General features: G+C 39.0%; 2 protein-coding genes across 2 annotated transcripts; one reads left to right on the forward strand and one right to left on the reverse strand.

Moving 5' to 3' along the window:
* The first annotated feature begins 1,462 nt into the window (after window positions 1–1,462).
* rnf11a (ring finger protein 11a) lies at window positions 1,463–7,524 on the forward strand. Its single transcript, XM_083909436.1, has 3 exons — window positions 1,463–1,867; window positions 3,765–3,940; window positions 5,235–7,524. The coding sequence occupies exons 1-3, from the start codon at window positions 1,769–1,771 to the stop codon at window positions 5,404–5,406; spliced, it is 447 nt and encodes a 148-aa protein (XP_083765562.1). The 5' UTR covers window positions 1,463–1,768; the 3' UTR covers window positions 5,407–7,524.
* A 1,307-nt stretch (window positions 7,525–8,831) lies between these two features.
* hmox1b (heme oxygenase 1b) lies at window positions 8,832–13,056 on the reverse strand (the record flags this gene model as incomplete). The annotated part of the gene is made up of 6 exons (XM_083909661.1): window positions 13,027–13,056; window positions 12,847–12,900; window positions 11,269–11,380; window positions 10,932–11,147; window positions 10,275–10,547; window positions 8,832–9,035 (listed from the first exon to the last, which is right to left on the reverse strand). The coding sequence occupies exons 2-6, from the start codon at window positions 12,891–12,893 to the stop codon at window positions 8,832–8,834; spliced, it is 852 nt and encodes a 283-aa protein (XP_083765787.1). The 5' UTR covers window positions 12,894–12,900; window positions 13,027–13,056.
* Window positions 13,057–14,870: the final 1,814 nt, after the last annotated feature.

Raw genomic sequence — 14,870 nt, forward strand, 5'->3', positions numbered from 1 at the left:
GCTGACCGAGGGGACGTTTTTGCATTTCCGTGGACGCGTCACATCCGATCATTGAAAGTGAACGACAGGAATTCACGCTTTCAGCAGTATTAGCCATTTACGACACACACACACACACACACACACACACACACACACACGAGCCAGATAGCTGCAGAAGGCCGGCACCATGCACCTGATCGCTCAGATCTCTGAGGATCCAGGGACGAAAAACCTCCATTATTTCCCTCCACCTCCTCCTCAAGCACCTCATGCTGGACTGCTCCGCGTCTTTGTTCTGTTGTTGATTTTGTTCTTCTTGATAAGAGAGTGTTTGGTTATCGGTGTAACAGGCACCCCCCACCCCCCCCCCCCCCCCCCATGACGCCCCAGCTCTTCTTTGCCTCCGTCTACGCCGTCATTATTGATTATTGCAGCAGCAGCAGCAGCAGCCACTTCTTTGTGAGAGCACCCCCAGAGCTCTAGGTGAAATGCATGTGTTAATTACAGTTTCTTTTCCATAAGAAGAAAAACACAGTTTGAGAAGAGCAGTGCCTGATTTGAATAAAAAGGATGTTCTTGACTGTACCATCTCGTTGTGCCATGTCCTTTATTTTATGTTATTCATTTACAAACACACAGAAACAAACCTGACGCATAATAAACAACAACAACATGAGTGTGTCCGACTACTCAAACATGGCTTTACTGCAATAAATAACAACCACACCAACAAACTTTACATCTAAAAAACAATCTGCTTTATGTTTTTAATACCCTTTAAAAAAATTAAATGATTTATTTAAAAGCTTGTACACGGCTGAACTCTTGACCCATTATGAGCCAAAATGCAACCTTTAACTATTGATTATTTTATTGTTCACTGCATTGATCTATATATTTATAGATCAATTTATATATATATATATATATATATATATATATATATATATAAGTGCATTGTAACTTCTTGAACTTAAAACTTCCTACACAAAGTTATTATTATTATTATTAGTAGTAGTAATAGTGAGAAAAATGTAATTAAAATACAGGCTACTCTTCATTTTTATTATGTAAAATAGCAATAAGGTGTTTACGTTTTCACAACATTGATGCTGATGGACAAAAATTATAAATGTTAAGACTATAGTAAAAGTTAATGTCCTACGTCATTGGTTCCCACAGTGTGTGCTACAGCCCCCTCTGGTGGGCTAAGTCAGTACTGCAGCTGGACTGTGAGAGGTCATTGGACTTCCGTCCGGTATATTTAATTTATACTTTATGGTTTCAAAATTTAAAAAGGACACGACATTCCTAATATACACCAATGACACCAAAAATGTGACTAAAATAATAATAATAATAATACACTTCTCGCTAGATGTTTCTTCTTTTTTTTCCTTCCTCTTTTATTTTGAAAATCAGCGAATATGCTAGCTCACTGATGCGATGACACGTTTCCGGTTTTTATTTTGCTGTTTTTATTTCCTTCACGGTGTGCACTTGTTTTTGTCACCGGACGGTAAAGAAGGAGTGAGCGGCTCCGGTTCTCCTCCTTCACCTCCTCCTCCTCCTCCTCTTTCTCATCCTCTTTCTCCGTCCACCTCCTCACGGAATGACAACAAACATTGAGCTAACTCCTAGCTAAACAAACGCTAGCCTAGAGTGCTCCGTCTAGCGGCAGCTAGGTTAGCTTAGCTCCGGCTGACACATCGTTGTGTGTGTGTGTGTGTGTGTGTGTGCTAGCCTCACAGAGAGAAGCTAACACTTTCATGGTGCTTTCACTTCGATGGGGAACTGTTTGTTTGGTCAGAGCGCGGATGACCTGTCGCTGCTGAACGAGTCTGAGGGCGGCAGTCTGCCCGGAGAGCCTCCGCCGCCTTACCAGGTGAGCAGCCCGGGGCTCACCTCCACCACAGTCCGGGGGTTTCACAGCAGGTCACCGTCAATATTAGCCTGAACTAGTCACCTGTCGTGTTATTATAGGTTGTAGTCAATGCTCTGTTTGCTCTTGTTTTGAGCCTAAAAAAACACCTTTTATTTATTATTTCCTGAATATGTTTAGGCTACTTTCTTTTTTAATTTGAAGTGTGTTTCTTTAGGCTGGGACCTCTTTAATTTAAATAAATAAAAAAAGGGTTTTAGGCTCTGTTTTATTTATTTTATTATGAGGTTTCTGTTTTGAATGTAAAAAAAAAAAAGTTTGTGCTTTACTTCATCATCAGAGAGTGAACACCTGATATATATGGAGGACTAAACCAGACATTTATATTTATTTATGTTCTTATTTATATATTTATTTAAAGGCTCCATATGTAAGAATGTGGCCAAAAACAGTTACTACACTACAACAGACTCTACTGACTGCAATGATCGGTAGACGGCGGTAGGTGGCGCCACATGACGCCAAAACAATGATTTCAAAACATCAACATGATTTGCAGTCTGCAAAATATTTTTTTTTAATGCAAATATTTTGTCTGTACTGTTGTTGTTGTCAATTTATATATGAACATTATTCCTGAGTCTCTGTGACATATTAGGAGGATTTTATGGCCTTTAGTTGCTTTAGATTTATTACATAATGCACCTTTACATTTATTTGCCTGCAGGACTATTTTTATTTATGGTAAAAGAGCTAGTTTACTATGCAAGTTCACTCTGTTAAAGGTGTCCTGCATTGACAATAAATATTATTGAAACCATAAAATGAAAAAGTGTGTTGAAATGAAAACGTTCCGACCTTTTGACCTCAGTGACTTTTAATTTAATACCCCTGATTTAGGTAAATACACAGTTAGAGCTGCAACTAACGATTATTTTCCTAATCGATTAACCTGTGGATTATTTTCTCGATTAATCGATGAATCGTTTGGTCCATAAAATGTCAGAAAATGCTAAAAACCGTTGATCGGTGTTTGTCAAACGTGGAAATGATGATGTTCTCCAATGTCTTTGTTTTGTCCACAAACCAAAATGATTCAGTTTTACTGATTTCTTTGTTTATGTGGAGCAAAGAAACAAAGAAAATATTCACATTTAAGAAGCTAAAACAATCAGAAATCTGGTTTTAATCATGAAAAAAGCAAACGAAATAGTTGAATTAACCGTTCAGCTCTAATATATATTATATATATAATAATATATTCACATTTAAGAAGCTGAAACAATCAGAAATCTTGTTTTATGACCTTTTCCCCTCAATTTGAAAATAATAAAGCATTCAATACAATTTTAAAGGTTATACACACACACAATCTTAACACAAATAAACATTTGTCTCAAATTTGCAATATGTGTCTGCTCTTCAATGTGCTTGTATATTTGTTATCAAATAAATAAACAGGCAGTCAAAAGAAAACTAAACTTTGTCAAAGAAATTTTTGTTTAAAAAAACACAGATTTTGTGCTAGTTTTTGCGGTCGTAGAAGAAAGTTTCTTCTCTTCTCTTTTATTTGTCACCAGAACGATTTCCCTGAATGATAAATAAAGTTGTGGAGTCAGAGTCGTCTGTTTAAAGGACTCTTCATTCACACTCACTCAGTATCTACCACTTTGTATGTAGAGTTTCCAATAAACCTAATCACACAAACCGCATGTTTGTGGTCTGTGGGAGGAAACCCAAGAACCCCCGAGCGCACAAGGATTCGACCTCGTGACCTCCTTTGCTGTGCGAGTCACCGCTCCTGCCGTGTGACCCCCGCTCTCACACACATTCTTCCTTTTGTGAAGTCAACAACACGACACATGATGTGTGTGTGTGTGTGTTGTTCATTTACTTCCAGGAGGACGCCCAGCCGGTGCCGGTGTACCATCCCAACCCGGGTGAGAGTCGTCTGGCCAGTCAGCTGACGGAGGAGGAGCAGGTCCGCATCGCCCAGCGCATCGGTCTGATCCAGCACCTGCCCAGAGGCGTCTTTGATTTTGGCTCTGATCCTCAGTCGGACAAGAAAGTGAAAGAGTGAGGAAAAACATTATGTTATTGTTGTTTTTTTTCCTTGGATCTTTTATGCACTTGTTTTAAGGGCTGCAACTTTACCATTATTTGGTCCATAAAACGCTGATTATTATTTACCAAACCTGGCAACGATGATGCTCTCCAATGTGTTGTTTTAATTATTCAGTTTTAATGATTTCTTTGTTTATATGGTGCAAAGAAACCAGAACAAATCCATATGTAAGAAGCTGAAAAATCATTCATTGTTTTAATTATTGAAACGACAATTTAGTAATTGATTAATAATCGTTGCAGCCCTACGTTTTTTTTTCCCGTTTTTGTTGCTGAAGTATAATGGAACACATTTTTCTAATGGTACGCTGGGCTGCTTCCGGGAGATCGCGTTGTCGTTGTGATTATCTCCAGGAAAAAGTACCGGAAGCCACGGTTGCTAGGCGGAAGTTCCATTGTGCACGTAGCCTATTATGGGGTTTCGCTTCTGTGTTATTAAAGCTCACAAAGAGTGGTGCTGTTGCACATATATGTTAGTTATGGAGGTCTACTTACATACATTAACTTGTTTTTATGCTCAAAAACCTCATAGTTGCTGTAAACGAGCCGTTAGAAATCTGTCTTTTCTGACGCTGTTTCCCAGCCGCGATATTTCAGACTCGACTCTCTCAACCAGAAGACAAAGTGTGTTGTGATTGGCCAATACCCGGAAGTGACATATTCAGCACACCCGCTCTCAGAAGCGTAGTGCCCCCCTCTGGAACGGTGGATGCACTGCTCCTCATTATCAAAACATTGTATTAACAGTGTTTAAAAATAGCTTCTTCACGACTCCCCGCCGCAGTCCCTTTGACGACCTTTGACCCGGAGTCTGAAGACACTGTCGCTCGTGAAACACCTCCACAACGGACGTTATTCTTCTTCTTCTGCGGTTCAATGTACGCAACCTGGACGTGCCCGGACAAGTGCCCGGAGCAGGACGATCTGCTGTTCAGGAGAACCGCTGTTTACGTAACCGGACCGGGTTTTTTTCCGAGATCTCGCTGAGCCCGAGATTACAATAAAACACAGCGTTCTCAGCAGTGGCTGAACTGTTTGTTTAGAACCTTCAGGGCTTCTTAAACAAGGTAATGACGCAGATACACACTAAAAAACAGCCTTAATTGGAACTTCCGCTCTAGTTCCGCTTTAAAACGTTAGCTGCTGAGATGATTGAAGTTGCTCCAACCACATCACTTTTGTTTCTCTCACGTTTCTACCTGGAAAATAATGTATTAATGAACATTGTGTTGCTCCCTCCTCGCAGGTGTGTGATCTGCATGATGGACTTCGAGTACGGCGATCCCATCCGGTTCCTGCCCTGCCTTCACGTCTACCACGTGGACTGCATCGACCCGTGGCTGATGCGCTCCTTCACCTGCCCGTCCTGCATGGAGCCGGTGGACGCGGCGCTGCTGTCCACGTACGAAACCAACTGAGCGGCGCGCCCACTGACCCCACCCCCCCCCCACCCGGGCGGCTGCTCACGCCTAAAAGTAAACGCACCTTTTTATTTAGGCTTCAAGTCGTCGCTGTACAGACGGGAAGCCCGAGGTGACGCAGCATTAGATGCTGTCAGCTGCTAAAAACAAACAAACTAACTGTGCCCGACACAGTCCACTGCTGAGGCCTAAATATTTGCCTTTTTTAAAGTAGCACATTGTGCCAAAATCCACCTCGATGAAGAATAAGGAAAGCTCTCGACACGTAGTAGCAAAAATATTTACTGCAAAGTAATGTCACTTTTTTTTTGTTTGTACATTTTAATTTGTAATGTCATCAACTTCCCTTTTTCAAGACGTACGGTGCCTTTTAAAACGAGACCCGACACGTGGTTGGTGTTCACATGCAAGCGGTTCATAGAGATTAAATCATCTTAAACTAATTCTGCAAATCTGACATGTACGTGACTAAAAGTACAATAATATGACACGTATATATTGACTTAACAGCCTCATTTGAAGGCACCAGTAATGTGCAATATGTTATATATCAAAGACAGTTTAATCAAGAGCATTTAGAGGAGAAGTTAGCGACGTTTTAAACATGAACAAATGGCCTTGAATGTCACATAAATGCAGTTTTTCTTCACACAATCATTCATAAGAATAGTTCGTTTGATCTGAACACGACAAGTCTTTTTTTCTCTTTTTCGTTTCTACTGTAGTTTCTTTCCCTTCGATGCTGCTTTTGTTTTTTTAAAAATGTGACTTTTCTTTTGTTTTAAACAACCAGTGTTTAGTGTGTTTCATCGTTTACTGTCGGTGATATTTTTGCAAAAAAAAAAAAAAAAAAAAGACTATATGCTGTGTGTGTAGTCCCTCTACAAGCACCTTGGGATAATCTGGCAATCTGTAGCATAGGTTTTCTAAATGCATGTGTGTGTGAGAGTGTGTGTGAGAGTGTGTGTGTGTGTGTGTGTGTGTCGTAGCGAGTGGATTTTGTTGTTTTTTTCTTGATGGCCTTCTTACAGAAAGTGATGCATTTCCAGAGCTCCTGGGTCTGGTCACACAGAATTTATTTTCTCTTTTGGTATCTATGGAGGACTAAACCTGACATAAGTATAAATAAATAAATAAATATGCTAATGCTTAAATAAATAAATAAATATGCTAATGCTTTAATAAATAAATAAATAAATATGCTAATGCTTAAATAAATAAATAAATATGCTAATGCTTAATTAATTAATTAAATAAATAAATAAATAAATAAATAAAGGAATAAATAAAAGCTTAAAGGTGCATTATGTAATAAATCATAAAATCCTCCTAATATGTCACAGAGACTCAGGAATAATGTTCATATAACAAACTGAACTCACCAACAACAACAGTACAGACAAAATATTTGCATTAAAAACCGCCACCTACCGCCGTCTACCAGTCATTGCAGTCGGTAGAGTCTCAGCTGCCGAGCGACCACGGGTTGCCAGTTACGTAAAAAAAAAAAAAAAAAAAGAAACCTAAAAGAACCTCTGTATTTTGAATTTGAGTGTAGTAACTGTTTTTGGCCACATTCTTACATATGGCACCTTTAAATAAATAAAAGAGTAATTAAATTCAGGAATACATATAAATGTCAGGTTTAGTCCTCCATAGGTATCAGGTGTTCACTCTCTGATGCTGAAGTAAAGCACAAACTAGAGCGAGAGAAAAAGCTACAGCTGTTGATAGGAATGTGTGGTGAATGTAAAAAGCACTATTTCATCTTCTGGACGATATTTGGAGGCTCTTTGTGATTCTCTCAGGCTGCTGCTGTGCCTTTCAAAGGCCGAGCGAAGCCAATTCCAGTGAAGTACAATCATTTTTCCGAACATGACTTTTTGTTTTTTTCTTGAGAGTCGTCCCTCTCTCTCTCTCTCTCTCACTCTCTCTCTCTCTCCGTGGGGAAACAAAACACCAGCAATGTATGAATTTGTCGCCGTCAGAACGAGCCTCTCTGGCTGCTGTTAACGATCATTGTTGTCTTTTAATTTGTAATGTAAAGAAAAAATCTAAATTTTACACAAGTACAATGTCGCTGTTTCTTAATGATATATTAAAGCTGAACAGGTCACTGTGGAGGAGACGCGTGGTTTCTCATTTGACGAAATCGACTCAAATTAAATGTAATATTGTGTTTTCGTTACGGTTTTAAATGAGCCACGGATTCAGTTGTTTGCAGTATCCAACTGTAATCTCACAACAGTGAAGACTTTAACTACAGAATGTAATTGTAACTTACTTTTCCTTATTAGACGCTGCTTTATTGCACTGGCACGTGCTTCATATTCATGTTTCTCTCTGTTGATGAGCCACTGAGAGTCCAGTTTGGTCAGTCAGGGGCAAAGAAAAGGTCAACATTTTAAGAAAAAGACATGGAAATAATAATATTTATGATGATATTTCACATGTATTTATGACATAGTAAACGTAGTAACATACAGAAATGACTAATTTAGAGCTGCAACTAATGATTATTATCGTAATCCATTAATCTGTCGATTATTTCCTTCATTTATCGATGAATCGTTTGGTCCATAAAATGTCAGAAAATGTTAAAAGAGTCGATCAGTGTTCTCGACGATGTTCTCCAATGTCTTTGTTTTTATCCACAAACCAAAATGATTCAGTTTTAATGATTTCTTTCTTTATGTGGAGCAAAGAAACAAAGAAAATGTTCACATTTAAGAAGCTAAAACAATCAGAAATCTTGCTTTAATCATGAAAAAAGCTTCAAACCGATTAATCGATGATCAAAATAGTTGACGATTCATTTAGTAATGGATTAATAATCAATGAATCGTTTCAGCTCTAAACTCATAAATTGATATTAATTTGTGGGCCACGTTGAATGGATTTGGGGGCCGCATGTGGCCCCCGGGCCACAGGTTTGAGACCCCTGGTCTAATTTATTATTATATTTTTAAAGGATTTAAAAGAAAAATATTGAATATAATCATAGTTAACAAGCCCAATATAATAAGAAAGGTTTAAACTCACCCCTAATTGCTAGATATTTTAGATTATCGCTGCTATCAAAGGTATCAAGGATCCCCTTTATCTAATAAAATAAGAGGTTTTATATTACATTATTATATTACATCATAAGAAATAGAGTCATATTATTTCATTTCAACAAAAGTAGTTTATTAAAAAAATAAAATCTTGATACATTCAAATCTACCTGTGGTGCATAATTGTACTGTGTGATAAGTGCATACAGTATTACGTGGTGGTTCTCTTTGAATTAAAAAAACTTATTTTTTGTCATTTACAGACTCGCAAACTGTCAGTTTAAAAAAAAAAAAGAAAGAAAAAAGTAAACATTTGAAAGAATCTTCACAGCAGCAGAACTCTTCAGAGACAGTTGTGTCTCGTCGTCACAGAGCGTAGAATCCCATGGTGAGCGTGGCCAGAGTCACCAACAGTCCCAGCATCATCCTCAGCAGCGAGGAGGACGAGGAGATGGTTTCAGATGAAGGCTGCTGCAGGGTCTTCCCCGGTGTGGAGTGTGTTAAACCGTTCTGCTGCTGCTGCTGCTGAGTTTCACTGACGCTCACCAGCTTCTGTAAATCATCAAAAACCTGTAAAACAGCGAGAGGAGAGAGTCAGCGACTCGTGAGGTCGTAAAAACAACTGCGAGGGAGAAGGTCCACGTGTGTGAGGTGAAGCTGTCGGGTTATTGAAGCAGTTAGCAGACGCTTTTGTCCAGAAAGAGACTTAGAAAAGGAAGAGGAATAAGCCATGGAGAAGAAGTCCCAGTGATTCAGAACAGAAGATGCTCTTGGAAGAGCTGGGTCTTCAGAAGCTTAGATCATCACACGAAAAAGAACGGAGTAGACGAAAGAAAGCAGAAGAAGAAGAAGTCCACTAGATGGAAGCAGTGGACTGACAGAGGGTGAGAAGAAGAAGAAGCAGAAGTGGATCCAGAAGGAGTGCTAGGACAGAAGAAGCTCTTGGAAGAGCTGGGTCTTCAAGAGCTTCTTCTGGTAGCTCTCAGTAGATCATTCCACAAAAAGAATGGAGTAGACGAAGGAAAGCAGAAGAAGAAGAAGTCCACTAGATGGAACCAGTGGACTGATGGAGGGTGAGAAGAAGAAAAAGTGGATCCAGAAGGTCAGAAGATGCTCTTGAAAGAGCTGGGTCTTCAAGAGCTTCTTCTGGTAGAGCTCAGTAGACCATCCCACAAAAATAACGGAGTGGACGAAGGAAAGCCGAAGAAGAAGAAGAAGAAGAAGAAGTCCACTAGATGGAACCAGTGTTCTGACAGAGGTTGAGAAGAAGAAGAAGTGGATTTAGAAGGACTGCTAGGCCAGAAGATGCTCTTGGAAGAGCTGGGTCTTCCTAGAGCTTCTGGTAGCGCTGAGTAGGTCATTCCACGAAAAGAACGGAGTAGACGAAGGAAAGCAGAAGAAGAAGAAGTCCACTAGATAGAACCAGTGGACTGACAGAGGCTGAGAAGAAGAAAAAGTGGATCCAGAAGGACAGAAGATGCTCTTGGAAGACCTGGGTCTTCCTAGAGCTTCTTGAAGATAGACAGGGTTGTTCTGTTCGGGTTCTGGTAGCTCTCAGTAGGTCATTCCACGAAAAGAACGGCGTAGACGAAGGAAAGCAGACGCTTTTATCCAAAAAGAGACTAATGGAAGAGGAATAAGATGAAGAAGAAGTCCACTAGATGGAACCAGTGGACTGACAGAGGCTGAGAAGTGGATCCAGAAGGACAGAAGAAGCTCTTGGAAGAGCTGGGTCTTCCTAGAGCTTCTTGTAAAGAACGTAGTAGACTAAAGGGTAAAACTAAGATAACGTTACTGATTGCTCCTGACCTGGATGTTGAGCTCAAAGGCCCTCACGGCCTCCTCCAGGACGCCGTTCCTCTGCTCCTCCGTCAGGTCCACGCTGTTCATCCTGCTGCGGTAGAGCTGCTTGAACAGGTTCGGGCTGGAGACTCCGGGGAAGCCGAAGAACGACAGACCCTCGCTGCCCTTCAGCCCCATGGACTTCTGGGCGATCCGGCCCAGGATCTGCCCTCCGGACAGGTCGCCCAGATAGCGGGTGTAGGCGTGAGCGAGTAAATATTCAGGGTTCTCTCGACCGATCTGGGAAAAAAAAGAAAGAAGAAGAATCGTATTTTAAAGGCGCCGTATGTAAGAATGTGGCCAAAAGCGGTTACTACACTCAAATTCAAAACACCGAGGAATTTTTAGGGTTTGGTTTTCTGACGTAACTGGCAACCCGTGGTCGCTCGGCAGCTGAGACTCTACTGACTGCAATGATTGGTAGACGGCGGTAGGTGGTGCCACATTTTTTTTTAATGCAAAAATTTTGTCCGTACTGTTGTTGTTGAATATGTTGAACATTATTCCCGAGTCTCTATGACATATTAGGAGGATTTTATGACAAATTATTACATAATGCACCTTTAACATTTAAATGTGAAGTAAATAAACGAGTATATGAACAATAAATAGATAAATAAATACCTGTCTCAGTCTGTGACAGTATCTCTTAGTGGCCACAGGTACGACGATCTTCTCCCTCCAGTCTCGGCCGTAGAAGAACTCCAGGTCCTTCTGGATGGACTGCAGCCTCGCCAGTTCAGCGGGGAAGTAAATTGGCGCGACACCGGGGTGCTCGCAGTTCCTGTCCATCTCTTCCTCCAAGGCCTGGTAGATTTCATGGAGTGAGCACAGGAGGAGCTGCAGAGGAGGAGGAGGAGGAGGAGGAGGAGGAGGAGACGTGATGATTAGATCCTGATCTCCACTGGACTTCATGCATCTGAAGTATCTGAGGTGTGGATGGATCTGTGAGCGTTTATACCTGGTACTGTGAGCGGCTGACCTGACCTCTCTGGAAGCTCATCATCAGCTCCGTTTGCTCGGCTCTGCTGTGACTGTCCTTCGTCACCTTCTTGATTTGCTCCGACAGATCACTGCGAGGCCGGAGGAATCACAGTGAGTACGGAAAGTCTTCATGTCTTTATCTGAAGAACGCAGCGTAACGCTGATAAACTTTAACAGGTTCAAGCACAAAGTCTCTCACTCTCTCTGGGATGTTGGAGCAAAGTTAATGAATATATTATATATATAATATATATTAGAGCTGAACGGTTAATTCAACTATTTCGTTTGCTTTTTTCATGATTAAAACCAGATTTCTGATTGTTTTAGCTTCTTAAATGTGAATATTCTCTTTGTTTCTTTGCTCCACATAAACAAAGAAATCATTAAAACTGAATAATTTTGGTTTGTGGACAAAACAAAGACGTTCAAGAACATCGTAATTTCCAGGTTTAACAAACACTGATCAACATTTATTAACATTTTCTGACATTTTATGGACCAATCGATTAATTGAGAAAATAATCTACAGATTTATCGATTACGAAAATAATCGTTAGTTGCAGCTCTAATATATTAGAGCTGAAACGATTAATTAAACAATTTTGATAATCAATAATCGGTTTGAAGCTTTTTTCATGATTAAAACCAGATTTCTGATTGTTTTAGCTTCTTAAATGTGGATATTTTCTTTGTTTCTTTGCTCCACATAAACAAAGAAATCATTAAAACTGAATCATTTTGGTTTGTGGACAAAAACAAAAACACTGGAGAACATAGTCGAGAACACTGATCCACGTTTTTTTTAACATTGACATTTTATGGACCAATTCATCGATTAATCGAGAAAAAAATCGACAGATTAATTGATTACGAAAATAATCGTTAGCTGAAACGATTAATTAAACAATTTTGATAATCGATAATCGGTTTGAAGCTTTTTTTTCATGATTAAAACCAGATTTCTGATTGTTTCAGCTTCTTAAATGTGAATATCTTGTGGTTTCTTTGCAAAGAAATCATTAAAAACTGAATCATTTTGGTTTGTGGACAAAAACAAAGACACTGGAGAACATCGTCGAGATCCACTTTTTTTTAACATTTTCTGACATTTTATGGACCAATTATTATACATATACAGTTATTTCTGTATGTTTTTTTATTTATTGTGGACAAAAACATGAACAAGAACATTGTTCTTTAACATTTTCTGACGTATGAACCAAAAGATTAATCGAGAAAATAATCGACAGATTAATCTATTATGTAAATAATCGTTAGTTGCAGCTCTAACATATATATATATATATATATGTGTATATTTGCATATTAGCATGTTATATATTGATGTTCCTTGTTACCTGTGCAAATGTACATATGTGTAAATAGTTGACTTTCTTTTGTGTGACTTTCCCTTTTCTTGCTGGAACACTGGCAATTTCTCCATTGTGGTACAATAAAGGTATATATATATATATATATATATATATATATATTGTATTATATGGTATATATTAAGGAAATTAAACGTACTAAATCACAGTTTTTATTTTCCTACCTGTCGGTGATTTCCGCTGTTGTCTGAGTATTCGTCGGTGTCTCCATTGTAGCTCTGAAAATACACATAATAATAATAATAATAATAATAATAATTATTAAAATAATAAAAAAAAACATTATTATATACAGAGAAAATCATCATGCAGCACAGTTATTGTGTGTAAAAGTGTAAACTCACCAGTGGTTTGGTCTCCACAGATGTCCTCTGTTGTCTCTGTTGTCTCTGCTCAGTGTTCTGCGTCTCCTTTATACTCGCTCTCCTCCTCGTGACTCCTCCCCCTCCCCCCACCCCCCCCCCCCCCGGCGACTGAATGAAAAACAGGAACTCTAAAAAATGACACAGAAAACTTTGAGCTTAACGTGACCTGGCAACCTCAGCGAAAAAAAAAGAGAAAGAAAGAGAAGAGGGGGGAGGGAGGGAGGGAGGGAGGGAGCAGGAGTTAACATGACACTGCAAACTCTGGACCACAGCTGGGAAAACACCTGCCAGAGGAGGAGGAGGAGGAGGAGGAGGAAGGAGGAGGAGGAGGAGGAGGAGGAGGAGGAGGAGGAGGGAGGACGGGATTAAAGCATGAGTCAGGAAGTTTTAGTCCTGCCCAGAAAGTCCAGAGGGAGGAGGGCTTAGCATGACAGTGCAGCTTTGACATTCCAAAGCGGGGGAGGAGGAGGAGGAGGAAGAGGAGGAGGAGGAGGAGGAGGAGGAGGAGGAGGAGGAGGAGGCGTCTCATGGACTCTAAACATGACGCTGTGATATTCTGACTGGAGGAGGAGGAGCAGGAGTGTTGAAACAGAAGAACAAAACATTAACAGACACTTGGCTGAACACATGAGATTCACTGATATGAGTTTAAAGAATCACCAGATAGAACAGAGGGAACACACATGTATACATGTGTATATATATATATATGTATATGTATATGTATATGTATATATATATATATGTATATGTATATGTATATGTATATATATATATATATGTATATATTAGGGATGCAATATTACATTGTAAAAATAATTAGAAGCACAGATATAATAACACCACAAACTTTATTTAAATCAAATGAAACAGCAAACGTGAAACCACACAAGTTTAAAAAAAAAAGAAAAAAAAAAAAGTTTAGTACTATATTGCTTGCTCTGGGTGGCGCTGTAGAGCGAGTGTCTGTCCGATAACTTCACTACGCTGCAGAACAGACGCTTACACGCCACGGTTGTGTGTTTGTTGACGTTTATTTTTTTCTCATTCTCATCGTAGTCTACGCTGAATCCTAAATGATGACGATTGTGTATTTTAATACATTTTGACGGACTGAAACGTACTGAAACGCCGTTGTTTGCCGTTGCGTATTGAACCGAACAGAATACCGTTGCAACCCTAATATATACATATATATAAGCTGTTTTTACATGGTCATAATTAAACCTGCACACGTTTTCTTCTCTCATATCCTGGATGTGTTCCAGTAAAGTTAAATAATTATCCCGTACGTCACTGTATCAGTGCTAATACAACTAATCCAATGCTCGGTCTGTCTGTTTTTTATTATTCATTCAGTCGTACTTTGATAGAAAAACACTTATATCAGCTTTAAAAAACACTTATTATCACTCGTTGTTTTTGGGTGATGTCGTATCATGTTATTGCTGCAAGTAAAAGGATGTTAGTACTTAATGCTGCACATGGCATCAAACTACTCACTATAATATAAAGTGTATTTTTTAACCAAAATCAAAACAGTTTGAATAAAGTATTTCTATTCTATTCTTTCCAGTGCTGTAATGTAACAAAGTACAAGTACTTTTCCACAATATTATGTCAATTTCTTTCTTCTAATTTATGTATGTATTTATTTATTTATTCATTCATTCATTCATTCATTCATTCATTCATTCATGTAATTATTTATTTATTTATTTAATATTCTATCCAGTGCTGTAATGTAACAAAGTACAAGTACTTTTCTACAATATTATATCAATTTGACCCCAAGTCAATTTAGGGCATATTTATTAATTAAT

Source organism: Microchirus variegatus, assembly GCF_963457635.1.
Source record: "Microchirus variegatus genome assembly, chromosome: 23".
Classification (NCBI taxonomy): Eukaryota; Metazoa; Chordata; class Actinopteri; order Pleuronectiformes; family Soleidae; genus Microchirus; species Microchirus variegatus.